General features: G+C 43.2%; 1 protein-coding gene across 1 annotated transcript in view; it reads left to right on the top strand.

The window, feature by feature from the left end:
- The first annotated feature begins 4,449 nt into the window (after positions 1–4,449).
- Positions 4,450–23,063, top strand: part of LOC147605183 (uncharacterized) — a 72,880-nt gene continuing 54,266 nt past the window's right edge. The window contains exon 1 of the mRNA XM_086794271.1: positions 4,450–5,108. Coding sequence (XP_086650397.1) covers positions 4,707–5,108 — 402 coding nt within the window. The 5' untranslated portion in view covers positions 4,450–4,706. The remainder of the gene's footprint in view (positions 5,109–23,063) is intronic.

Genomic DNA, 23,063 nt, shown 5'->3' with positions numbered 1-23,063 from the left:
GTACCCCACATCTGCTCATGGAATTATCGGTGTCCCAAGTTACCCATATCAACATAGAGAGTCATCAACATCTTGATGAGTCACATATGTCCATTCGTGAACTATCAGGTTGACTCTATAAATCACACCTAAAGTACGGAGCTAGAGAAAGAAATGCCAACAAAGAAAGAATCCAAATTTCCTTATCCGAACACAACAAGATAAACGCATTGAACTCTCAAGAAAGAGATTTCAATAAGTGAAAATGCCGACGAGATTACACTCATCAAAACATGTAGGCTATAGATAAAAGAAGTTTATCTAGAGAATGTCCACATAATAACTTCTAGTGAATTTAGAAAATGAGATTGTCTTTGAATGTTGAGGTCAACATGCTAAGTGATGTAAGCAAAGCAACAATCTTAAGACCAAATTATCCCATAAGATAATATATGTGAGGGATCACTAGCGTCCCATACCACCATGATACTATCCATACATACCTTAACAATTTGAAACTTCCTAGTATGCCATCTAGGAAATATGAATAAAATCCTATATAAAAGGAATAAGATGGCCTTATCCCAGACTTTCACATACTAAAATCTATCTCTATATTAGTGAGACCACATAAGGAATAACTCTTTTCGAGTACATCATTAGAAAAGAAATTAAATTATTGGCGCCTTTCTAATGATAACTACCCAACACACAATAAAGTTAGGAAAGGGTAGAAAAATAACTCACCTAGATATATAAGCAACTAGGTATCCAAGTTGGAATATGTAGTACAAGAGTACAAGGAACATAGTCCAAAATTACGTGTAAAAAACGAAGGCAAATGCTACCTTCAAAGCACATGATATTATCCAAAAGATCAAAACATCCTTATAAAACCATGGATAAAAGTATAGAAACTCCTCAAATCCATGAAAACCATAGTTGATCATAAAAATCAATGCATGCCATCTAATGGTCATTAATCATGCCAAAAGAAGCATTAAAATTGGTGGCCAACTCATCAATTCGGAGTATATGAACATTGTGTCATTCAAGCAAAACTCCAAAGTAAGAAAGTGAAACACATGCGTGTAGCACTCATTAAAAAACCCCTAGATACAAGTGATCTAGGCAGAACCTGATGAGTCCAAATAAAACTTGAAAAACATCCAATAAAATCCACCAAAACAAACCGATCAACTAACCCATGATAGAATTTGTCTTAGGCTTAAAAAATTAAGCACAAACCACACTTAAATAAGTGCAAAATAAAATATCATGGAAAAGTGTCAAAGGTGAAACACACTTTGAATACAAATTAAAGCCATCAAAAGAAATTAAGGAACATGTCCAAAAAGAATGGTTAAACAATGGTAAAAAATCATGAAAACATCGTTTAGAATTAATCCATATAAAAATAACTACTAATACGAGGTACAATCGTATTAATACTATGCGAATAACCCGCATCTATCTAATGTCAGCACGAGAAAACATACTTCAACATTAAATAACCCTCGAAAATATTAAATTCTTGAGAAAAAGAATTATCATGATTTTTTCCTAATTTTTTAGGGTCTCAAAATACGATAATTTTGAATTCCACCAAACCTATCTAATGGCATTCCAAACCTATATTTTTCCAAAAAAAATTTAGCAATTAAATTTATCAAAATACCATTGATATTTTAAAAATATCGATTTCTAGGATTTTTAGAAATAATTTCTAGAATATTCCTAATTTTTCCTGAGAATCCCATCGTTCATGAAATTTCCAATTCCGCCCGACAATTCTCAAATCCAATGAAAATTTATAATTTTAAGGGATTTTTTATTTTTTTGGGTCAAAAATATTTTTTTAAAGGAATTTGAATGGTCACGGGCGCCCGAATGGACACACCACATGCCAAACACCAACCCCACATTTTCCAGAAATTTAAAATAACCTTTGTCTAGTTTTCCACTAATTTTCAAGAATTTTTAAAATTTTTTAATTACCCCGAACGTATTACAAACGGTCAAAAAATTTCGAAATTCCAATGGTTTTCCCAGAATACGGAAAGCCAACAGTTTTGGGAAAATGAAAAGACAAAAAAAAAAATCGGAATGTGAAAGGTCAAAAGTTTCCAGAATACGGAAGGTCAAAATATTTCCCGAAACTCGGAAAGCCAAAAGGTTTCCCAGGAATGCGGAAAGCCAAAGGTTTTAAGGGAAAAATTTCAGAAATTTGAGAGAAATTTTTTTCTCAAATCTCATAATTTCTCATAGTTTTTAGGCTTTTTTTTTCCAAGCTTTTTTGAAAAAATTCCAAAGCTCTTTTTTTTTGTAAATAAAAAACTCATTTTTTTAAAATAAAAATAAAAATAAAACCAACTTCAATAAGCTTTAGTTAAAAGCTTATGTAAAATTTTTTTTATGGGGGGGGGGATCGTTTTTCGCCTGCATTAAAACTTGATTAATATTTTGATTTAATTAAACCACTCCTAATCATAATTATCAATTAATTATGATTAAAGCTTAATCAATTTTAAAAAATCCCTTTTAAAAGGAGTTCACATGAGCGGGAGGAAAATAGAGCTGCCCCCTACTGTATTTCAACAAAAAATCTGCAGAAATTTGATCGCATACCCGCGCGGAAAAACCCGCAAAAATGTATTAAAAATACATTTTTATTTATAAAAATGCTCAAAAAATTTCTAAAAATTAGGAAAAAATTTCTTAAAATTTTAAAAATTTAGGGAATCCATTCTACCAAAAATATCCACAGTAAAATATGTGGTAATTTTATAAAAATCTTCATTAATGCTTATTTTAAACCACAAAAAATTAGAAAAAAATAGCATTAAACTCATGGAATTCCCCCACAACATTGATTCATTCATTGAATAGTAGTAACATGCGTTCCAATCGCCATATCGACGATCCATGTGCAAATCATAAACACAAATCAACAAAATAACATTTTTATTAGTAAATATTAAAATTTACTTCAAAAAAATACCAAAAATTATAATAAAAAAGAAAAATCAACAACAATTAACTAGAGATTGCTCTGATACCACTGTTAAAACCCTCAGATCTCTCTAGATAATTGTTATGCATAAATCGGGCATAAACTCATCCACCCGACCACCCCTGAGCCCAAGGGATGCACACATGAATAATAATGACATACATCATACCTCTACCTTGATGTCCCATACCATCAAGAGGTATAACTCCAATCCGATAGCATGTAGCTATAATGTGAAATGGTAGGTGAGTAGATATGATCTTCTACACAAGAGAGATAACATAGCCTTGGCCTCCAAGCCCCCAAGCCTCCCTTGAGTGTGCCCCATGCCCCTATTATATAGGAGGGCCCTCAAGTGACTCTTGACTCTCCATTTTCCATGTGTGACCCTTGGATGTCCTAACCCATGCTCCACTAGAGCTTGTTCCCATGCTCCCATGCTCACAAGCCTAATGTGGGTTAGCCTCCTATTATATGCACACATAATGTGCATATAACAACACTTAAATGTGACAAGCACTAGAAATGGGTAAAGAATGACTATAATTGCATGGCTACAACTAAGCAATGATGGAGATTCCTTATCTTTTTTGTTTCCATGGAAAAGTGTTTTAAAGTGCATTCAAAGCACTTGCATTATATGTAATAAGGTTTACGCATCACTATTCAATCAAAGCATGCCTTCACTCCTTAACATCAAAAATTTAGAATGTGATAAGGTCTAACCTCCTTTTGAATGAGATTGGGTTGTTGTTTTGTTGCACATTTGTTGCTGCACACTAATCCTCAACTCTGCTCCATGAGCCACTTGTGGTTTGTCCCCTAAGTGTTATTCTTTCCATGTTCCTTTATCATAAAGACAAATTGAAGCCTCAACCTTACCACATGTTTTTGCTAGCTTTCATTCTCAACTAAAAAGGAAAAAACCACAAATATATTGTGATGGTAAACCAAGACCTAACTTTGAATCTTCTTGCTTGATAGAAAGTTAAGAATGCTAAGGGCCTTTTCCCATGGTCTTAGGCTAGGTTCAGATGAGGGTGGTGGAAAAGTTTCAAACTTGAGGTGGTAGTTTTCTAGTCCACAAAACATCATAGATGTCTGCACTTTAAAAATGGTTCTAGCCTCAAGGGGTTGATTGAGCGAAGGCCATCTGAGAAGAGGACAATGGCAAGTTGCAGTTCATGGGGCTTGAATGCAGGACCTACCAAAGAACTGTAACCACTTGGGCTATGCCCATTTGATGAGACGAGAGGAGTTATTATTAGAAAGGTGTAAAGCTTATGCCAAGGAGTTCACTCACATGCGACCTTTTTGCTTTGGTCAATTGCATCAAAAATTTACATCAAGTAGGGCGGAAACCAAGTTGAACAAAGGAATGTGACTGGGTTGGAAATTGCTAATCTATCTTGTATTAAAAGAACGATCATTAATCAAATTTTTGTAGAGGAATTTTTACATATGAAAAGAATCTTGAACATTTTGGTTGAAAGAAATCATAGTCTAAGAAAGGGTGTAAGGGTGGCGAAGAAAACCAACGCACGCACACACGGAGCTAGTGGACACACGGGGATTTGGCGAGGACGAAGTGGTTCTAAAGAAGAAGGGGCCAGAGCAAATTAGGGTTTTCAGTTGCTCGGTAACAACAGAGATGGCACAAGAAGAGAATGCAAACACTGTATGGTGAGGGTTGCACTTACCCTAGCAGACAAGGATGTTGCAGCCATGGTTGATTCTTTCTCCCAGCCAGGCTCTCTACCAACGTTGGACATGGGGCCTTGTATCCACTTCATTTAACTGCAATAGGCCGTCCTTGCCATACCGTAGGTTTCTTGACATACCCCGCATCCACAGATTAAAACCCTTGCAGCTGCGGCACCATAGGCAACAATCAAGTTGTGTATGCTCCCTGTTGGAGAAAGCTGCCCCTTCTGAGGTCCAAATTCCCACTGTCTCTTCCAAGGATTCGCTTAGCAAGGAGCAGCTGCACGCAGTGGAAACTAAAGACACCTGCGTCCGTGTGGTTGCAGGCCCTGGCTCTGGAAAGACCCGGGTCTTGACACATCGTGTCGTCCATCTCATCTCCCGGTGTGGCGTTCCGCCTGACAATATCTTGGTTAGCTCATGCATCATTTGATCTTTGTTGATGTCCTTTCTCATGAATTTCTCTATAATAGCAGATTATGTTGCATTTGTACTGCTTTGATGTCTTTAAACATTGCTGTTCTACGCAGCAGCCCACCCAATAACATCTTGGCAACAAATGCACTATGTTGACATCTTGCCTCGTGTGTTTATGTACAGACTCTGCTTAATTTGTGGCCCAAGGCAGAGTTCTGCCTGACAATATCTTAGTTAGCTCATGCTTTAACATGTGTTTTTATTCAAAGGGATTTGCAAAACCTCTCAATGATTAGTATCAGGTTCCACAGCAATCTACTTGCTTTTTCAGTTGCATATTTCTTTTGCAAACCTCCCCCAAGGCATGGGAAGCTGTCACTCAAGAGAGGCGCCAAGTTGATGCGGCCTCAACTCATGATCACGCAACACCTGCAAAGTTAAGATCATGTGCAAGGTTGTGCAAAGCTGCGAGGAGTACATTCCTGATTGCATCTTGCGTTCACTTTCATTCACAGCCAGGCATGCTGGTGCCAACCTAGGTGAAGGAAATGCAAGGATGGAGGGTGGTTTCTTGGAAGGGCCGCTTTGGCAAAAGCAAATTAATGATACATAAAAGGTGAACATTGCATGAAACAGAATGGCGGTAGAGTTTGACAGAAGCGAATTAATGATACACAAATCAAATGGTTTTTGAATAGATTACACTTTATACATGTATACATAATGATTCATCACTCACAATCGACATGGTGTTGGATCCTAATGGCCAGGACTGTTGGAAATATTATTCATCCCCCCAGATGGACTCCCTGCATGCTTGTATCTGGCCCATTTATGAGGCCTTGCATTTTATATTTTATCTGCTATTTTTGGACCATTTTTAGGTGCCAAAACAAGAACTGGAATGTCCTTGCCTACTGCCAACATCTAGCAAATATGGTCCCGGAAAGCCCGCTGTAGTATATCCACATTCTAGTGGTCATAACGAAACTGTCACAAATCACCTAACTGAGAACCTGTCAGAGAGAGTATTGAGAGTTTGTAGATCCCATTCTCCACTTTGTCTCCCAAACAACTTGGTGTGTTGCTTTGTCCTAGAGAGCAACAAAATGCTTATCAAACTCCACCCGTATGCTAGTGTTGCAAACCTCATGCACTTACAAAAGATGAAAACCATGGGATGGGACATAAAGAACCTGGGAGGAATACTTCCCCTCTCTGCCAATCGGGACCGATCTCCAACTTGTCCTCACTGTGAATAGGGATAGTGGACTTGTCACCAATAAGGATGTGACCTGTGTGACTTTGAAGATCTTGTAATAACTCTCGAGGAGTCATGTGTCTGGAAGCCATGTGATGGTGCCGAGCCTCCCAGTGGTGATCAAAGAGATAGAAAGTTGAATATTGCGAGGTCAGATGAGATAGCAAAGTGATGGCCATGTCCTCTGAAGATATCTCCTTCCCAGCTTGAACCTCCTGATGAAGAGCCTGGAGTTTGTTGATGTGCTCCCACATCGTCGAAGACTTTGCAGGATTCATCACTTGCATCTGCACTTCCAAGGAAATCCGCTTCATGGGTGATACCCTGTTATACAGAGAAGCCAAGTGCTGCCAAATCTCTTTGGCCAGCGTCATGTGTTTGATATGCTTAATCACTTGGGTGTGCAATTAAGGAAGATGAAAGAACGCACACGGGCATTGACATGATCCCATAACTGTGCCTGAACCTCCCGTTCTTTCCTAGTAGATGGTAAAAGCTCCCCGTCCTCTAACTCTGGTCGTGGAACACCAACCACAATGAAATTAGCCAAGTCATAAGACTCCAAGACAGACTCCATCATTACCTTCCAAATGCCATAGTTGGTCCCGTCCAACTATTGATCCACCGGGAATGTGGGGAGATTGGGGATCTTTACATGCTTCTCAGCCATCTCAAGCAAATCTGCGATCTCAAGGGTTCACAAGGTCTTGTGAAGGGAGAGTGGGTGGGGAAAAAAATGAAGAAGAGGCTGCAAACACTATGCAATGTGGTTGTCCAACGGTGATGGACGCCTTCTACCGGTTCTCCAAGTCCCGAACAGCCCAAGAAATGTCCAATCAGCACCAAAAAACAACAAACCCTCAAGCTTTCACTGTCTCCAAGCTTCAAGTTACTTGGGGCTCTGATACCATGTCGGAATGCACAACGGAAAATGAGACAATTGCTGTGAGAAAGAAAACACAGAAGTGTAGAGAGAGAGAAGCCACAAGATCCGGTACAAAAACTGGTGTGGGGGGGCAGCCAGCTTATATACTATCCAGGGCATGCAGTCGGCCAATAGCAATTGGGCCGACAGCCCCCAGATATGCTCACGACTTGGAAAAACCCAATCGGCTAGCAATATGTCAGTTGGCCAAGACAAAAACTGGAGTCGGCTAGCATAGAGACAAGTCGGCCAAAACTAGACAGCCCCATGACCAAAAAACAAGGAAGAACACGGAAAAAATGGGGAGAACTCTTGGGCGGGCACACCCACAACAAAGGCTCTCACTGAGTAATATGGTATAGACAAGAGATGATTGTTAACAGTTAGTTCCACGCCCATTACATCGGAAGGTCATCGGGTGTCAAATGGATTTTCAAAGTCAAGTTTCATTCTGATGCTAGTTTGGATAAGTACAAAGCTCGCCTTGTTGCTCGTGGTTATGCTCAGAAAGCTGGCGAGAACTTTGATGAGACATTTGCACCTACAGCCAGGTATACCACCATTTAGATTTTTATAGCCTTGGTTACTCATTTTGGATGGCCTGTCTTTCAGATGGATGCTAAATTTGCTTTTCTGAACGGAGATTTAGAGGAGGAGATATATGTTGAGCAACCTCCAGGATTTGAGATTCAGGGACACACGGATCATGTTTATTTATAGTGGAAGGCTCTATATGGTCTCAAACGGGCACCCCGTGCTTGGTATTAGAAGATTGATGCCTTCTTTGATTTCACTTGGCTTTGAGAGAGCTTGTCCAGATTCAAACCTTTATGTCTTTCTCTCTGATGGTGATATCTGTATCATTGTGCTATATGTGGATGATCTCTTTCTTATATAGAATCTGCTTCTTAGTTGGTCACTCATGTTCAGGCTCAGCTTTCACAGCAGTTTGAGATGACTGATCTTGGATTACTTCATTACTTTCTTGGTCTTGAAGTATGGCTCCGCGATATTTGGATTTTCATTCCTCAAGAGAAGTATGTGCGCAAATTGCTTTCTCTTTATGGTTTAATAGATTGTACTCCACTCTCTTGTCCCATGGATCCTAGTTCCAAGCTTTCAAAGGAAGATGATTCTGATTCTATTGAGTATTGGGAGTTGGTTGGTTCATTGCTCTACCTCAGTCCGGATATCTCTTATGCCTTGATTATTCTCAGTCAGTTCTCCTTTGCAGCTCGACAGTCTCACTGGCAAGTTGCTTTGCGGGTTCTTCGGTATCTTCGTGGCACATCCAGTTATGGTATCACTTATTCCAGTGGTTTTGATTTGGTGGGATTCACGGATGCTAATTGGGCTGGTTGTGTTGATTCTCGGCGACCTACTTCTAGATATTGTTTTTTGCTTGGATCTAGAATGGTTTCTTGGAAGTCTCAAAAATAGAGGACTGATCCTACATCATCTATTGAGGTTGAGTGTAAGTCCTACCTTCTCTCCACGATTGAAGCTTTGTGGATTCATCAGGTTCTGGAACATTTATGTTGTGCACAGGATTCTCTTGTTACAATTTTCTCGGATTCCCGGAGTGCTATTGCTTTGGCACATAACCTGGTGATTCGTGGTCGATCCAAATATATCGAAGTGCATTATCATTTTGTTCGAGACTGGATTGAACTTGGTCTTCTTCTCTCAGTGTATTGTTCTACCAAGGACAACCTTGCAGACCCCTTCACCAAACCGCTCCCTCGTGTTTCTTTGGAGGTCTTGCTTCAGCGTGCCGGTGTTGGTCCACCCATCTGGTGCTGAAGAGGAGGTGTTAGAAATATTGTTCATCCCCAGATGGACTCCCTGCATGCTTGTATCTGGCCCATTTATGAGGCCGTGCACTGCAATTTTATTTGCTAATTTTGCACCATTTTTAGGTGCCTTTCTAGCATTTTTCAGCATTTTATAGATTTTTGTCCAGGTCGGCATGTAGGACCTGGCCGACCAGCTCATGAGGACCTATATAAATAGGTGCCTCATTCCCACATCATTTCATCTCTGATTTGAGCCCTGACTTGTATATACTAGCACTCATGGGCCTCCCTCGTGCTGTACCTTCATTGATATTCAGGCTCTTGATCATTTGCAGTCTACTGTCCATTGTCCACATATATTCTGTTTTATTTGCTGTTTTCATATTTACAGCAGTAATACAGATTTCTCACAAGGACAACCCCCCCCCCTTTCGCCCCTTTTTCCGCCGGCCCCCCTTTTCTTTTCCTCCCCTTCCCTTCATGATTATATTCTTTACTAGATGTGAGTTGAAAGTATGTGCATAAGACACGGTAGGGATTTGAGCAGATTCCTTTGCTTCATAGTCACAAGGGACGGGGGACGGGGACGGGGACGGGACGGGGGAGTAGGGAACGGGGACGGGGAGGGAACGGCACTCAAAAAATACTTTTTTTTAAAATTTTTCTACTCTACACTTATTCTACTTTGGAAGTACATCAAAATGAGCACAAATTTATACTAAAATGGTAAGCTTTTGAGTCATATTAATAATTAAGTAGATACAAAATGAGTCATGACTCAGGAGTCAGGACTAAGTTTTAAGGAGGCAGAATACATGGACGGACTCAAATGAGTCAATGACAAAAAAGTGCTGAAGACTAGAGGCTAGAGGCTAGAGCTAAGTAGTAAGGCCCATGAATCATGATCCATGAATGATCATCCACGTGAAGTGCTCGCCTCATGGTCATGGGTAGCTTGTGCCAAAGAAGCATCAAGCTCATCCTCAGTCTCATCCTCACTGGCATGCTGCTCCTGCACCTCATCCTCTTGTTGCTCTTCTTGTTGACTCATCTCCCACTCGGTGAAGGAATCTGCCCTCTTGGTCACGCTCTTGCAAAGCATTCGCAAGTTCGCGCTGACGAAGACAAGGTCATTGGCACGCTCTACCCCGAGTCGGTTCCTCTTCCTAGAGGTAATGTGGCTGTAGGTACTCCAAAGTTGCTCCAAGCAAGAGGAGCTGACGGCCTGGCTAAGTATGTGGATGGCAAGCTGTTGCAGCTCCGGTCCATCTGAACCAAAGTCCTCCCACCATAGAGGAGCACCAACTTTGGAGCGGTGAACCTGTGCATCATGACAGCCATAGGAGCCATGAAATGACCTGTACATCGAAAGCTGGTCCCTGATCTTGCACCTAACCGATGCATCAGGCACAAGACGATCCAAGATGATCCTCCATCCAGCGCTCACCTCTCGGTCGCTCTCTTGCTTGTTGCCTTGGAATTCTGGGTCCACCACATAAGCTGCTGCATGCAATGGAGAGTAGTAGGAATTCCACCTTCCTAGACACAAGACATGGATCTCCTCGCATCTGTCTTCGTCAGGCACGAAGTCTTTCAACTTCTCTATCATGCGATCCATGGCCTCGTCGACCTTGCCTATCCATGGTTGCATAGCATCTACAATCCTCAATAGGTGGACTATGGGCCTCACCATAGCATCTGTGGTCTTCACACGCTCCCACCAAGAGGCGTCATCCGCCCGTAGCCTACACTCTTGGCCAGTGTTTGTATGGGACTCTTGCATGGCGACAAACTCGTCGCTAAGGAAAAGCCCCCTCAAAGCACCGCTACAATCCTTCAACCGGCCCAACATGAGAAAGTTGTTGGCAAACCGGGTATTGGAATATTTGAGGAGAGAGAGATAGGACCTCTTGTTGAACTCATGCCGAAGTCTTTGGTGGTTGAGGACAAAGGAGACCATGGTGTTGGCCTCCTCAATGAGCGGGCTGATCCATGGTAATGCCCCGATGTCCTTGAGGAGGTTGTTCAGGCAATGAGCCATACAAAAGGACACCGTGACATGTCCATACATACCTTGGAGAATAGCTCCCGCCGCCCTATTGGAAGGCTCCCAATCCGCAACAAAGCCCACTACATGCTCGGGGCCAACGATCTCCATGGTGGTAGCCGACTCCGCCGCAAGCACATCCGCGCTCTTCCCAGTGCCGGATGCATCATGAGATGAGATGAAGTACATCTCTCCGCGGGAATATGCAACCATGCCGTGAATACTTCTCTTGCGGGTGTCACTCCATCCATCCACAATGAGGGGGACTCCGTTCCTCTCCCATTGCCGCTTTGTGTTGTCGGCCGCTTGCTCTACAATGCGCTTCTCCTCGAGCAATGTAGTGCGCAAGCTCTCGGATGAGGGGGGCGTATAGGTTGAGCCATACTCCCCAATCTTCTTAACCATGACCTTGAAGTATTCCGACCTATTCAAGAAAGTAATTTACTAATGAGAAGGGCACTAGGATGATGAAAACATGAATGATGAATTGGCAATGATCGATTGCACTTACCTAGCCGCTTGAAAGGCAATGTGGTCGTGGAAGAAGAAGCGGGCCACTGCCATATCCACCTCCTCCTTCAACTTGGGGTTCCAATTCTCCCCAAGTGTAGATTGTCGCCGTGGGCCACGTAAGGATTGAGAGGCCGTGGAGACGGAGAGTGCCGGTGTCGTGGATGGAGTAACATTCCGACTTGATGGTGAAGGTGATGGTGTGCATGATCCCGATCCACCACATGACTCCATTGTAGAGGCTTGAGTTCCTCTCCCCATCGTCGCGGGATCCACGGCCACTCGTGGTGTCCTTCTTGTCGCTTCGACTGCTTCGTAGACGCTAAGCTTGTCAAGAAGTTCCTGTCTCTTCTCGGGCGTGACATTCGTGCAAAACCTCACCTCATGCCTACTCTCATGCAAGAGGTGGGCTCACACTTTGTCGGCGCCACCCGTTCGCCGGTACGGGCAAAGCTTGCATACCCATGGCCGAGAACCGCCTCCATGAACGGATGTGGTGTAGTTAACCTCCTCCCACCATGTCCATCCCGTTGTCCTTCTATGAGAAACCCCGGCACGTGAGGAGGATGTCATGGTTGAAGATGGCTTGACTCTTGAGCCTTGAGGAATGAGAGAGAGAGAGAGAGAGAGAGAGAGAGAGAGAGAGAGCCCCTAGAGGCTTGGAAGTTCTAAATATGTCATCAAAGTCACTTTTACAAATTTTATGCCTCTTTTAGGCCCACAACCAGGTTTTGCCCAATTTAAGGTGCTTTTATCTTCTCATGAAGGTAGCCGCCCTCTTTTGTCCATAAATGCATGCGCAACATGTAATATGTCCACCCAAACTTTAATAAAGTTTGAAACCATAAGCTTATAAACCCTATAAATACATAAATGATTATATCCTTGGAATCCATGACTTTGAACCATATTTCAGACCTATCCTTGTCAGCATAAATCACCATGAAGGTCTTGCTTCAACTTCTGACCATACATAGTCCTTCCAGGTCTTGTATGAAATCCACATACCCTGTGTAGGAGAAAGAAGGGATGATCTTCATAAACCGGCGGAGGCCAATAGGAGTTTCGCGCATTATAGGTGGTGGTGAACCATTGAAAACATGTAAGGAGCTGGGATCAAGTGCTGTTTGACACTTTAGCAACTCACACCCCATATCGTAGAATCGAGTAATTGGTAATCCATCGTTCGAACGCTTAATGATTCTAATATTGACAATGAGACCTGTGAGAATTCGATATGGTGTGAATTTGGAATCTTTTTTCTAATGATCTCAAAAACTTTGGCTTTGATTTTTGCAATTGTACCATCGTTCATCAAGTTCTTGTGAAGCACCAAATCGAGCCATGTATGAACAAGTCCATAATTAATAGAGTTGCAGATTGCTTGGCAACCCATCATACCTTGGAAAAACTCCCCCATTCACATCCTTTGTAAAATTGTCCAAATCATAAGAGTGAACCAAATGGTGACACCCTAGCCAACTACCAGGCGTCCTTGAGCACCGTTGACCACCATTATGCCCGCTGATGTCTCTTGAAAAATCAATTTTCAGCAAAACCAGTGCATAAACATGCTTTTTGGGTGCTGCTCCAACCTATGGTTCAGTCGGCAAATGATTACCTCGCTGCAGTCCAGCCCCAAGATGTCCTTTTCACCTACTATCTCTTGGATATCTACCTGTTGAAAATGCTTTTGAGCATTTCTGTCACCAACAATTTGACCCAAAGCTGATTTCCACCACTAGTTTAAGCAAATGCACCAGTAAGAGTTTCCCCAAGTTCTTTTAACAACCTACTCTACATCCGTGTGCCTGACCATTAAGGTCTCCTATGGCTCAGCTTGGCACACACATGCTTGTGTATGGATGCCAGTGGAGCATAGTTGCTTGTGGCAAGACATTGGGGATTGGGGAGTGAGGTTCTTTGTGACAAAAGTTGTGGATTCAACTCCGACAAACCATGTTTGCAAAGTGTTTTCATTGCATTCATGTCATTGGAAATCTGGCATGTGATGCTCATGAAGCTTGTATCTTGAGGAATCCTTGGTGATACAATCATATAACAAGGGGGGTTGGCCCTTTTTGGCCATATTGCCAGTGTCATGTAAGTTTCATTATTGCTATCTTGTTTTGTTTTGGTGCCATTTCATCTTGTTTAATAGTATTAATAGTTTAAGTGTGTGGCAAGGTTGCCAAAGAGGTGATAGTCCAAGTGGTAAAGTGTTTGCCTAGGACCGAAAGGTCTTGGGTTCAAACCCTGCTTGGACCCCTCGGCGGCACCTCTCATCCGCGCTCTCCATAAGCTTCCCTTTCGGCGTCGATCGTGTTCTGGCCGCCTTTCCCAGGAGGACTCCAGTGTAGCCCCTCCGCTCTCTGTGGTCGAGTGTGCTCGTCGCCCTCTTCAGAGGGCCGCGTAGATGGTCTTGTAGCTCACGACACCAGCGTGGCTGGGACGTTGAGCGAGTTGTAATGTTAACTATTAGTAGGATCTCTCTCCCGGAAAAAAAAAAAAAGTGTGTGGCAAGGTTGTGCTTAGTGATGGTTCAAGGTTAGACAGGTGAGTTGAACTAGGGGTAGTAGAGCCATGCTAGTGATAGAGAGAGAAAGAAACAATACTCAAGAGAGAAATATGTTTGCACGACTAATGTGATGGAAGCTTCAGCAAGTACAATGCTTTTATAGCCTTAGAGGCTCCTCTGAGTGACATCATAGCTCATGTCAAACAAGTATATATTATCTAGATATTATCCCACTCTAAGAGTGGATTCGCACACTCTTACTCGCTTACTCGCATAAGTGAGTGTTCACACACACATAAAAGAACAATAGCCATTTAAGGGATTGTTCACACATAGACACAACAGGGTAGACACACTAAGGCTCCGACCCCCTTCGGAGTTACGGTGGTGTTATAGAGATTGACCTTCATATCTATGGTGATTTGGGCCCATGACTGCACACATGATTCAAAAGATCATAGTGGCCAACACCAGGACTCACATGCCAAGCCTGATAAGGCGCTTGATCACACATGATATAAGTCAGTCATCCTAAACTACCCCCCTGACTCAAAACATGGATAAATTGAAGTACAGGAGTCTTTTATAACACAAGGTGATTACAAAAATATATAATCATGTTTCGGGGGACATCCCGGGCAAAGAACCCTTAGACAGTCTTTAACACTTAGAATGCCCAATCATTATCTATCTTTGAAAACGATAGATCAAAGAATGTGGCAGTGAAGCATTTTTCAAGAGTTGAAGTAGAGGTTTTTAGCTTCTTTGGTGCATCTTTGGTGCATCTTCAAACTCTTCATCTTCATTTTTCAAGAGTTGAAGTAGAGGTTTTTAGCTTCTTTGGTGCATCTTCAAACTCTTCATCTTCATTTTCAGCCACCAGGTTGGCATGATTCCTATCCTGTTCCTTTGCCCTTCTTTTGTGTGACAGAAGGTGCACTTGAGAGCTTTCTTTTGTTCCTGCCCTTTGTTTTGTGAAGAAACCCTTCTCTAAGTCAACGGTAGTAGCAGCTTGATCTTGAAGTCTTCTATCCTCATCAATGAGGATGGCCACCATGTTTTCATACAACATCTCCCTAGATACCGGAAGTGTGGATAGCACTTCTTTGAACCTTTCAATCTCTTCTAGGCTGAAGTAGAGTACCGTCTTTTTGTCATCTTTGTCAATGTTGGCTTTTAGAGCACCCAGTTGTTGCAAGAGAGAACCTATGGTGCTCTTTCATTTTGAAGAGAATGGTGCTCTTTCATTTTGAAGAGAATGGTGCTCGTTCATTTTGAGATTGTAGTATTTTTGATTGAGAAAGACTTTAGAATTGTTATATTTATTCCCAAATAGATTCTCAAACTTATCACATACCTCCTTTGAAGTTTTGTCGAAGTTGAGGTGATGTATGAGATTGTTTGCCAGTCCAAGACCTGTACGTGCCAAGGCTCGGTCGTTCTTGTCATTCCAAGTTTGCATGGTTGGCGATGTAGGGGCACCTTCAGGTTTTTCCTATGTTCCTTTCACGACATTCCAAGGCTCATCCCGCAATAGTAACACCCCTAGATTCCAAGAGTGCAAAAGGTCGGGTTTGGGGAACCCCTTTCTGACTCTGATTCATTTTTGGATGAAAAAAAGAAGAAAACATGGGAAGTAATGCAGTCTTGGATTTGTCAATTGGAGGCACAGTTTCATTTTACGTATGGCTTCGTAAGATGGTATATTAAGGGGAAGTCATACATGCAGTAGAAGGGTTAGAATTTACACGTGGCTCTAATTCAGATATATTGGTGTGCACAAGCTATGGACCGAGTATGCCGAGGGCTGTACTCATTTTAGTAATTGTGCCATCTCAAATACTACCACTTTGGTGAGATAGTGCTCTTTTGCCAAGGGCACTACCCGAAGCTTCAGTACCATTAAGTAATTGGAAAGTTAGCTCCGAAGAACTTCTTGAAAGCAACATTGCTCATGTGTAGATCCATAGTGCATGTAGAGGCTCAAAAAATGATAGTTTTGAATGTAGAAGATATTCAGCTCGTCAATGGTGATGAGGTATGGATCTCATTAGTTGCGAGCTGGAGCAAGACTTTGTTGAAGACAACACCACATGAACGATGAGTGAGGTGGGGTACTGAGTAGTAGTAATGCTATAGGCAAGAGCTGCTAGTGAAGCAGCATCATCGGACCCTGTAGTAAGAGAGAAAAGATGTCACAGCCCGGTGGAGGGAGGTAGATGGAAGAGGCGCCTTTGGGGAGTAGAGGCGGAGCAGAGCATGTGGATTGGAAGTAGGGTGGTGAAGTGGTGCTTTAGTAGCAACAGGAGGCTGGCGGAACCAAAGTCACAGGCGACAGTGCTAGCAAAATGCCATTCTGAAGAGGCGCAAGGGAGGGCCAACGGGCGACTTAGCCAGGTGCCCCCCAAGGTCCCGCCCAATCGATGGAGCCACTCGCTCAGGCTAGCCCGGCCGGTGGCGAGAGTGGGGCAAGTCCGCCTAGCGGCAGAGATAGCAAGCGAACACGACTGTGGATGGTGGAGCGGCAGTAGCGTTCTCACAGGGGCGGCTCCAAGTGACGGATGCAGTCCAGATGAAGGATTGTCTCTATGTGCAATTGACAGTGGGCGATTTTGATAGAGATGGCAGTGCACCATGTTGAGGTTGGGCAACTGGTGAAAAGAGGTAGTTGGATTAGAGGTGTAGAGCTACAAACACATAAGCAGCAATGTTGGCGCAAAGCTACATGCCACCGTCGTAGAGCAACTGTAGAAAGCAAAATTCTTAATCCAGACATGTAGAAACCTTAAAAAAGAGAAACCTCAAAACACCCGATCTGATACCATTTGATGGTTCGGGGTTAGACAAATGAGCTAAACTAGGGTGGTTGATAGAGAGCCATGGTAGTGATTGAGAGAGAAACAGTAGTCAAGAGAGACTTGTGGAAGGGATTGCCGAACCGTACTCGAGAAAGTGGCTCTGCTTGCGGCATTTGGCGCGTATATGTTGAGAAGTTCCACTCTGTCCTCTCCAATCTTGATAATTACTCACTGAGCTTTCCCAGGGACAATGGTGCCAGAATCGACCACTGTAGGTAAGAGCTACTCGTTGCTGACGGAAATGCATACCCCACCCTGGGTCCTAGAGGGGCCAAAAGCATGGGACCAAAAGGTGCGACTCTTGCCCCCAAGGATCTTCCCACAACAGCGGATACGCCCGTTGGAAAGATGATGCTCGTGGAGGAGGAGAATGTCAATGGGCCCACCAACTACGGCTCTGTGAAGCTCCTCTCTAAGGACCCCGCACCTTTGAAAGCACCGTGGTCCTCCCAAACCCTGAATGTTCCATGAGACAATCTGGATAATTAAAATTGGTGGAAGGTGGAATTATCAGAATTGCCCTCCACTCGAAGAGTCTGCGGCGTGGGTTTGGACGGAGAGTAATTACTATCTGTCCTAGGGCGAAGCTGTGCTAGATGGGCACGAATCCTACCCTCCATGTGCAACCACTCTTTCCGTGCCATAGAGTATGCATACTTTGGGCTCCATCTGAACGCAGAAGGGGTGTTAGGGTTAGGGTTTGGAGAAGCTGCAAACAGGCGTGGAGGCCAACAGAGAGAGAACACGACTTTAGTGTATTATGCTTGATGAAAAAAGTGAAGTACAATAGCCACATAATAGTGACCTAAAGATATGTGTTCACATGTCCGGCCATAAAATGTGCCGGGTGGACCAAAACACCTATAAACTGAATATAAGTGAAACTAAGCTAAACTGGGGGAAAAAACCTCCACTAACTGAAGTAAAAAGTGCCCCAGTAATCTACTGATGATCACTAGCACTCCTCTGGGTGCATACACAGCATAAAACCCAACAAACCCCCCTGGAGTGATATGTGATCACTGTACATCATCCACCAAAAGGAAACAAATTCAAAGCACTGCGGAATGCTTCAAATTTCGGACGTGGTAATGCCTTGGTGAAGATGTCTGCCACATTCTGATCTGTAGGACAGTAGATCAGACTGATATCTCCTGCCTGGAGTCTCTCCCGAACAAAATGATAGTGAATCTCAATGTGTTTCGTGCGAGCATGAAACACAGGATTCCTGGCCACAGCAATGGCACTCTGACTATCAGTATAGATAGGTGTAGGCTCCTCCATTGAAATATCCAGATCAGTCATGAGACGACGCAGCCAAACACACTCAATAGTAGTAGTGTAGGCTGCTCTGTACTCTGCCTCACAAGACGAAGTGGCCACTGTGGTCTGTTTCTTGCTTAGCCAAGAAATGCATGAAGAGCCAAGAAAGAAACAATTTCTACTAGTGGAATGTCTGGTATCAAAATCACCAGCCCAATCTGAATCACTGTAAGCGTATAATTGCATGTCACCCCCCTCAGGATAAAGCAATCCAAGAGACAAGGTACCCTGCAAATAACGGATACACGCTTCATAGCTTGCCAATGTGACAACCGCGGGCTATGCATAAATCTGCTCAACTGAGAGACTGCATACTGAATATCTGGCCTTGTATTACACAAGTAAATAAGGCACCCAACAGCCTGAGCATATGTAGTGGCATCAAAGGAAGTACTGTCATCTTGTAGTGACAGTTTCATCCTAGGCTCCATAGGAGTACTAATAGGCTTGCAATCCTGAAATTTAAACTTCTCCAGAAGTTTAGCAACATACCGTGATTGCAACAACCCAATGCCTCTGTTATCCTGCACAAACTGTATGCCCAAATAGTAATGTACAAGCCCCAAGTCAGACATGTCAAATGTCTGTTGGAGTATCTTTTTAAAAGCTGCAATTTTGTCATCATTTGATTCCATGAGCAAGAGATCATCCACATAAAGACTGATGACCAGCAGATCTGTCTCTTCTTTCTTTACATACAGAGTGGCTTCTGATGGACTGTTCACAAATCCCTGAGTGAGTTGGAAAGCATCTATTTTTGCATACCAAGCTCGTGGAGCTTGTTTCAAACCATACAAGGCCTTTTTCAGCCTGCATACTTTCCCCTCATGACCATGTTCTGCAAAGCCCATGGGCTGAAATACATAAACTTCCTCCTCGAGGTCCCCATGTAGGAATGCAGTTTTTATGTCCAACTGGTGAACAACCCAACCACGATGTGCAGCCAATGCAATGACACACCTAAGTGTCGACATACGGGATGTAGGAGCAAATGTCTCCTCATAATCAATGCCCTTCTTCTGTGCATAGCCCTTTGCAACTAGACGGGCTTTGTACCTGTCAATGGATCCATCTGCATGTCTTTTCAACTTATAGACCCATTTAGTACCAATTGCTTTCTTGCCTTTGGGCAGATCAACCAAATCCCATGTTTGATTCCTTTTAATAGAATCAAGCTCATCCTGCATGGCTTTGTTCCAATGCACATTCTCTCGTGCATCCACAAATGAATCAGGCTCATCATCATCCTGTAAACTAGCTGCCATAACCAGATTCAAATCCATGATGTGTGCATGCTCATTGGTCCTTGTCTCCCTACGAGTACGACAAGCAAGAGGACCCTCTAAATGGCTGTCCTGTAATGTCCTCAAATACCATCTAGGTATGTGTCTGACCTGTGGTGCCTGCTGCCCCATATTTGGTTCAGCTTCTAGCTCATTTTGCTGCTGAATTTCTGCACCACCTACATCATTTGCTGGCTGTCCTATACCCTCATGAGTTGGATCACCAACTGTGGAATGAAACTCCATAGGTAGTAGACCTTCAAACACATCATTTTCAGCCTGATTTGCCTCATAACCAGCCATGTATATTTCTGATTTTTCATCAAAAATCACATCCCGACTAGTGAATATCTTCCTGGATAGTGGGTCATATAACTGGTAGCCCTTGCTCTCACGGCTATACCCAACAAAAATGCATTTCGTGGCTTTATCATCCAGCTTCCTCCTCAACTCTTTGGGTATGTGTGCATATGCAAGACACCCAAAGATACGAAAATGCGATACAAAAGGCTTGCGGCCATGCCAAGCCTCAAAAGGAGTAATGGATACCAATGCCTTTGTGGGACATCGATTCAAAATATGACAAGCACACATGACAGCTTCCACCCAAAAGATATGTGGTAGCCTTTTTGCCTTTAGCATACATCTGGCCATCTCCATGAGTGACCGATTCTTCCTTTCTGCAACCCCATTTTGCTGTGGAGTGTAAGGAGTAGTATACTGATGTTTTATACCTCTACTCCCAAGAAAGGAATTCAGCATAGGTGACATATATTCCCCCCCTCGGTCAGAACGGAGAGTCTTGACCTTGCATCCTGACTCTGTCTCAGCAAGTGCTACAAAGGCCAAAAATGCATCATATACCTGTGATTTCTGTGTCAAAGGATAGACCCAGCATATACGAGAGAAGTCATCAATAAATGTTGCAAAATAAAAGCAACCACCTAATGACTTCGTCTGCATGGGACCACAAAGATCACTGTGTATAAGCTGCAACTTTGCAGTTGCTCTGAGAGCGTGATCACGTGGGAAGGAAAACCTATGCATTTTTCCCAAAATACATCCTTCACAAATGTGATCTGGAGGCTTCTCCATGAGAGGTAGATCTGTAAACATGTTATGTCGCTGCATAAGCATAAGACTACCAAAATTTACATGCCCCATGCGAGCATGCCATAACTCCGCATCAACCATTGCTGGAGTAAGAGTGAATGCATTATAAGCAGACTGATCCACTGGCTGAAATGCATCCAACTGATAAAGTCTATGACATAATGTACCAGTAAGCATCAAGGTCAAGGCATTAGCTTTGTCTCTGACCATGCATTTATCATCATCAAAGTGGACTTGCATACCACAATGTGCTAAAGAAGAAATGGACAACAAATTCTTCTTTATCCCTGGTACATATAAGGCATCTGTAAGGTGGAGAATAGAGCCATCAATGGCTGTGAGCTGAATCTCCCCAATGCCACGAACTGGATATGAAGCATTGTTGGCACACTGAACAGTTTTGCCAACAGGGGCAGGGCCAACATGACTAAACAAATCCCTGCGAGATGTGATATGCTTTGAGGCACCACTATCAAAATACCAAGTACATGCATGCTCTGTCATACTGAGTGCCTGTGAAGACCAAGAGGCATCATAGTTGCATGTATAAAAACAGTAATCCCTGTCCTCAACAAAAGAAGCAGTCTCTGGAGGAGCTTTAGAAGCATCATTAACAGACATCCCAGCTTCCTTTGCCTTCTCTTTGGCAATCCTCTTCCTACATTCAGTGATGTAGTGACCTGGCTTCTTACAGTAATGACATTTGCCCTTCTTCTTGGGCTGTCCATCACCTTTCTTGGTATCCTGTGAAGAACCACCATCACCTGAATTTTGATTTGAACTCTTTGGCTGAGTTTTTCCTTTCCCCTTTTGACCTGTAGTAAATGCTTGTTCAGCATTTGTGTTCATATTCATATTCTTCCTCATTTGCTCCTCTTGTAGTAAGAGAGCAACAAGTTCCTGATACTTGAGGGGTTCAACAGCATTCCTCATGCTGAGGTTCAAAGAGGTATGAAAAGCCAAGTAAGATCTTGGCAAAGAGTGCAAGATGGTGGACACAAGCTGTGTCTCAGGAATAATCTCATCCACATTGATGAGTTGCTCTCTCAAATCCTGCAGCTTGTTTAAGTGGCTAGACATATCATCACCTTCATTCATTTTCTGATTTTCCAGCTCTCTTTTCAAAAATGAGATCCTAGCCTCATTACGAGCAGCATACATCTGCTCCAAAGTCACCCATGCATTCTGTGAAGAGCCAGCTGAACGAATATGAGGTATAATGGACCTCTGTACTGACAATGCAATGAGTGACAAAGCTTGTGCATCCCTGGCATCCCATGTCTTTTGAGCATTTGATCTTTGAACAGGCAATGGCTGCCCTGGAGCCTGTACCTGTTGTCCTCGTCCACGAGCACCCCCTTGGGGAGGAGTCTCTGGAGCCAATGGACCTGGACGTGGTTCATCACCACTAACAAAATCCCAAAGACCTTTTGCCACAAGCACATTTTTCAGCATAAAACTCCACAAGGAGTAGTTCGTGCCGTCCAATTTGTCTTCTTTAGACAAATACGTGAATACGTCACTGTGCTGTTGATTTGCCATTATGCCTACGCTCAATGTTGTACCTGTGTATCAAAAAACCCAATAGCAAGAACCCTGATAACAACTGTACTCCACTGAATACAGTTCACCCAAATATGCCTGCACTCTCAATCCTCTGAATGTGCAGCTCAATGCACCATTGACTGAGTAGAGCAGCAAATGGCGTACACAATGCCAAAATGCCCCAAAAATGCCCAAATTTGCTGCACGCAAAACTGTGCAAAAAACCTGTATAGTTCTTTGCTAGAAAATCTGCCTGTTGTGCCTGTAGTTTTTCACCAAGAAAATAGTATTGCCCAAAAACAGAATATTCAATGCTTACCACAGATTTCTGAGCAGGTTGTGGTACATATGCAGGTACAGTCCACCAAAAAGAACACGTACTGTTGACTGTACTGTGCAGGTACAGTCGACTTGTACTTTACAGGACTGAAGGCGACTGCAGGCTAATACTTTGCAGGTACTGTGAAGATACTGATGAGGCAGCGTTGCTGTGCAGGTAGTGACAAGGCGGCGCTGACGTGTGCTGACTGGTACGGAATGAAGGCGACGCCTGACAGGTAGTACTGAAGTTGCACAGTGTAGAGCAAGGCGACCAGGTACAGTATACGGGCTGCAGCAGTCGATTGAGTACAGTCGACAGACGACCAGCGCTAACAAATACAGTCGACGCTGACTGTACGGAGCAGGTACGGATGCTGAGGTGCAGTCGGCTTGGACAAAATGCAGTCGGCGCTGACTGTACGGGCTGTATGGAATGTACGTTTCTGCTGA

This window comes from Cibotium barometz, chromosome 60, assembly GCF_041138505.1.
Source record: "Cibotium barometz isolate CiBa-2024 chromosome 60, ASM4113850v1, whole genome shotgun sequence".
Taxonomy (NCBI): Eukaryota; Viridiplantae; Streptophyta; class Polypodiopsida; order Cyatheales; family Cibotiaceae; genus Cibotium; species Cibotium barometz.
This window is presented reverse-complemented; position numbering and strand designations above follow the sequence as displayed.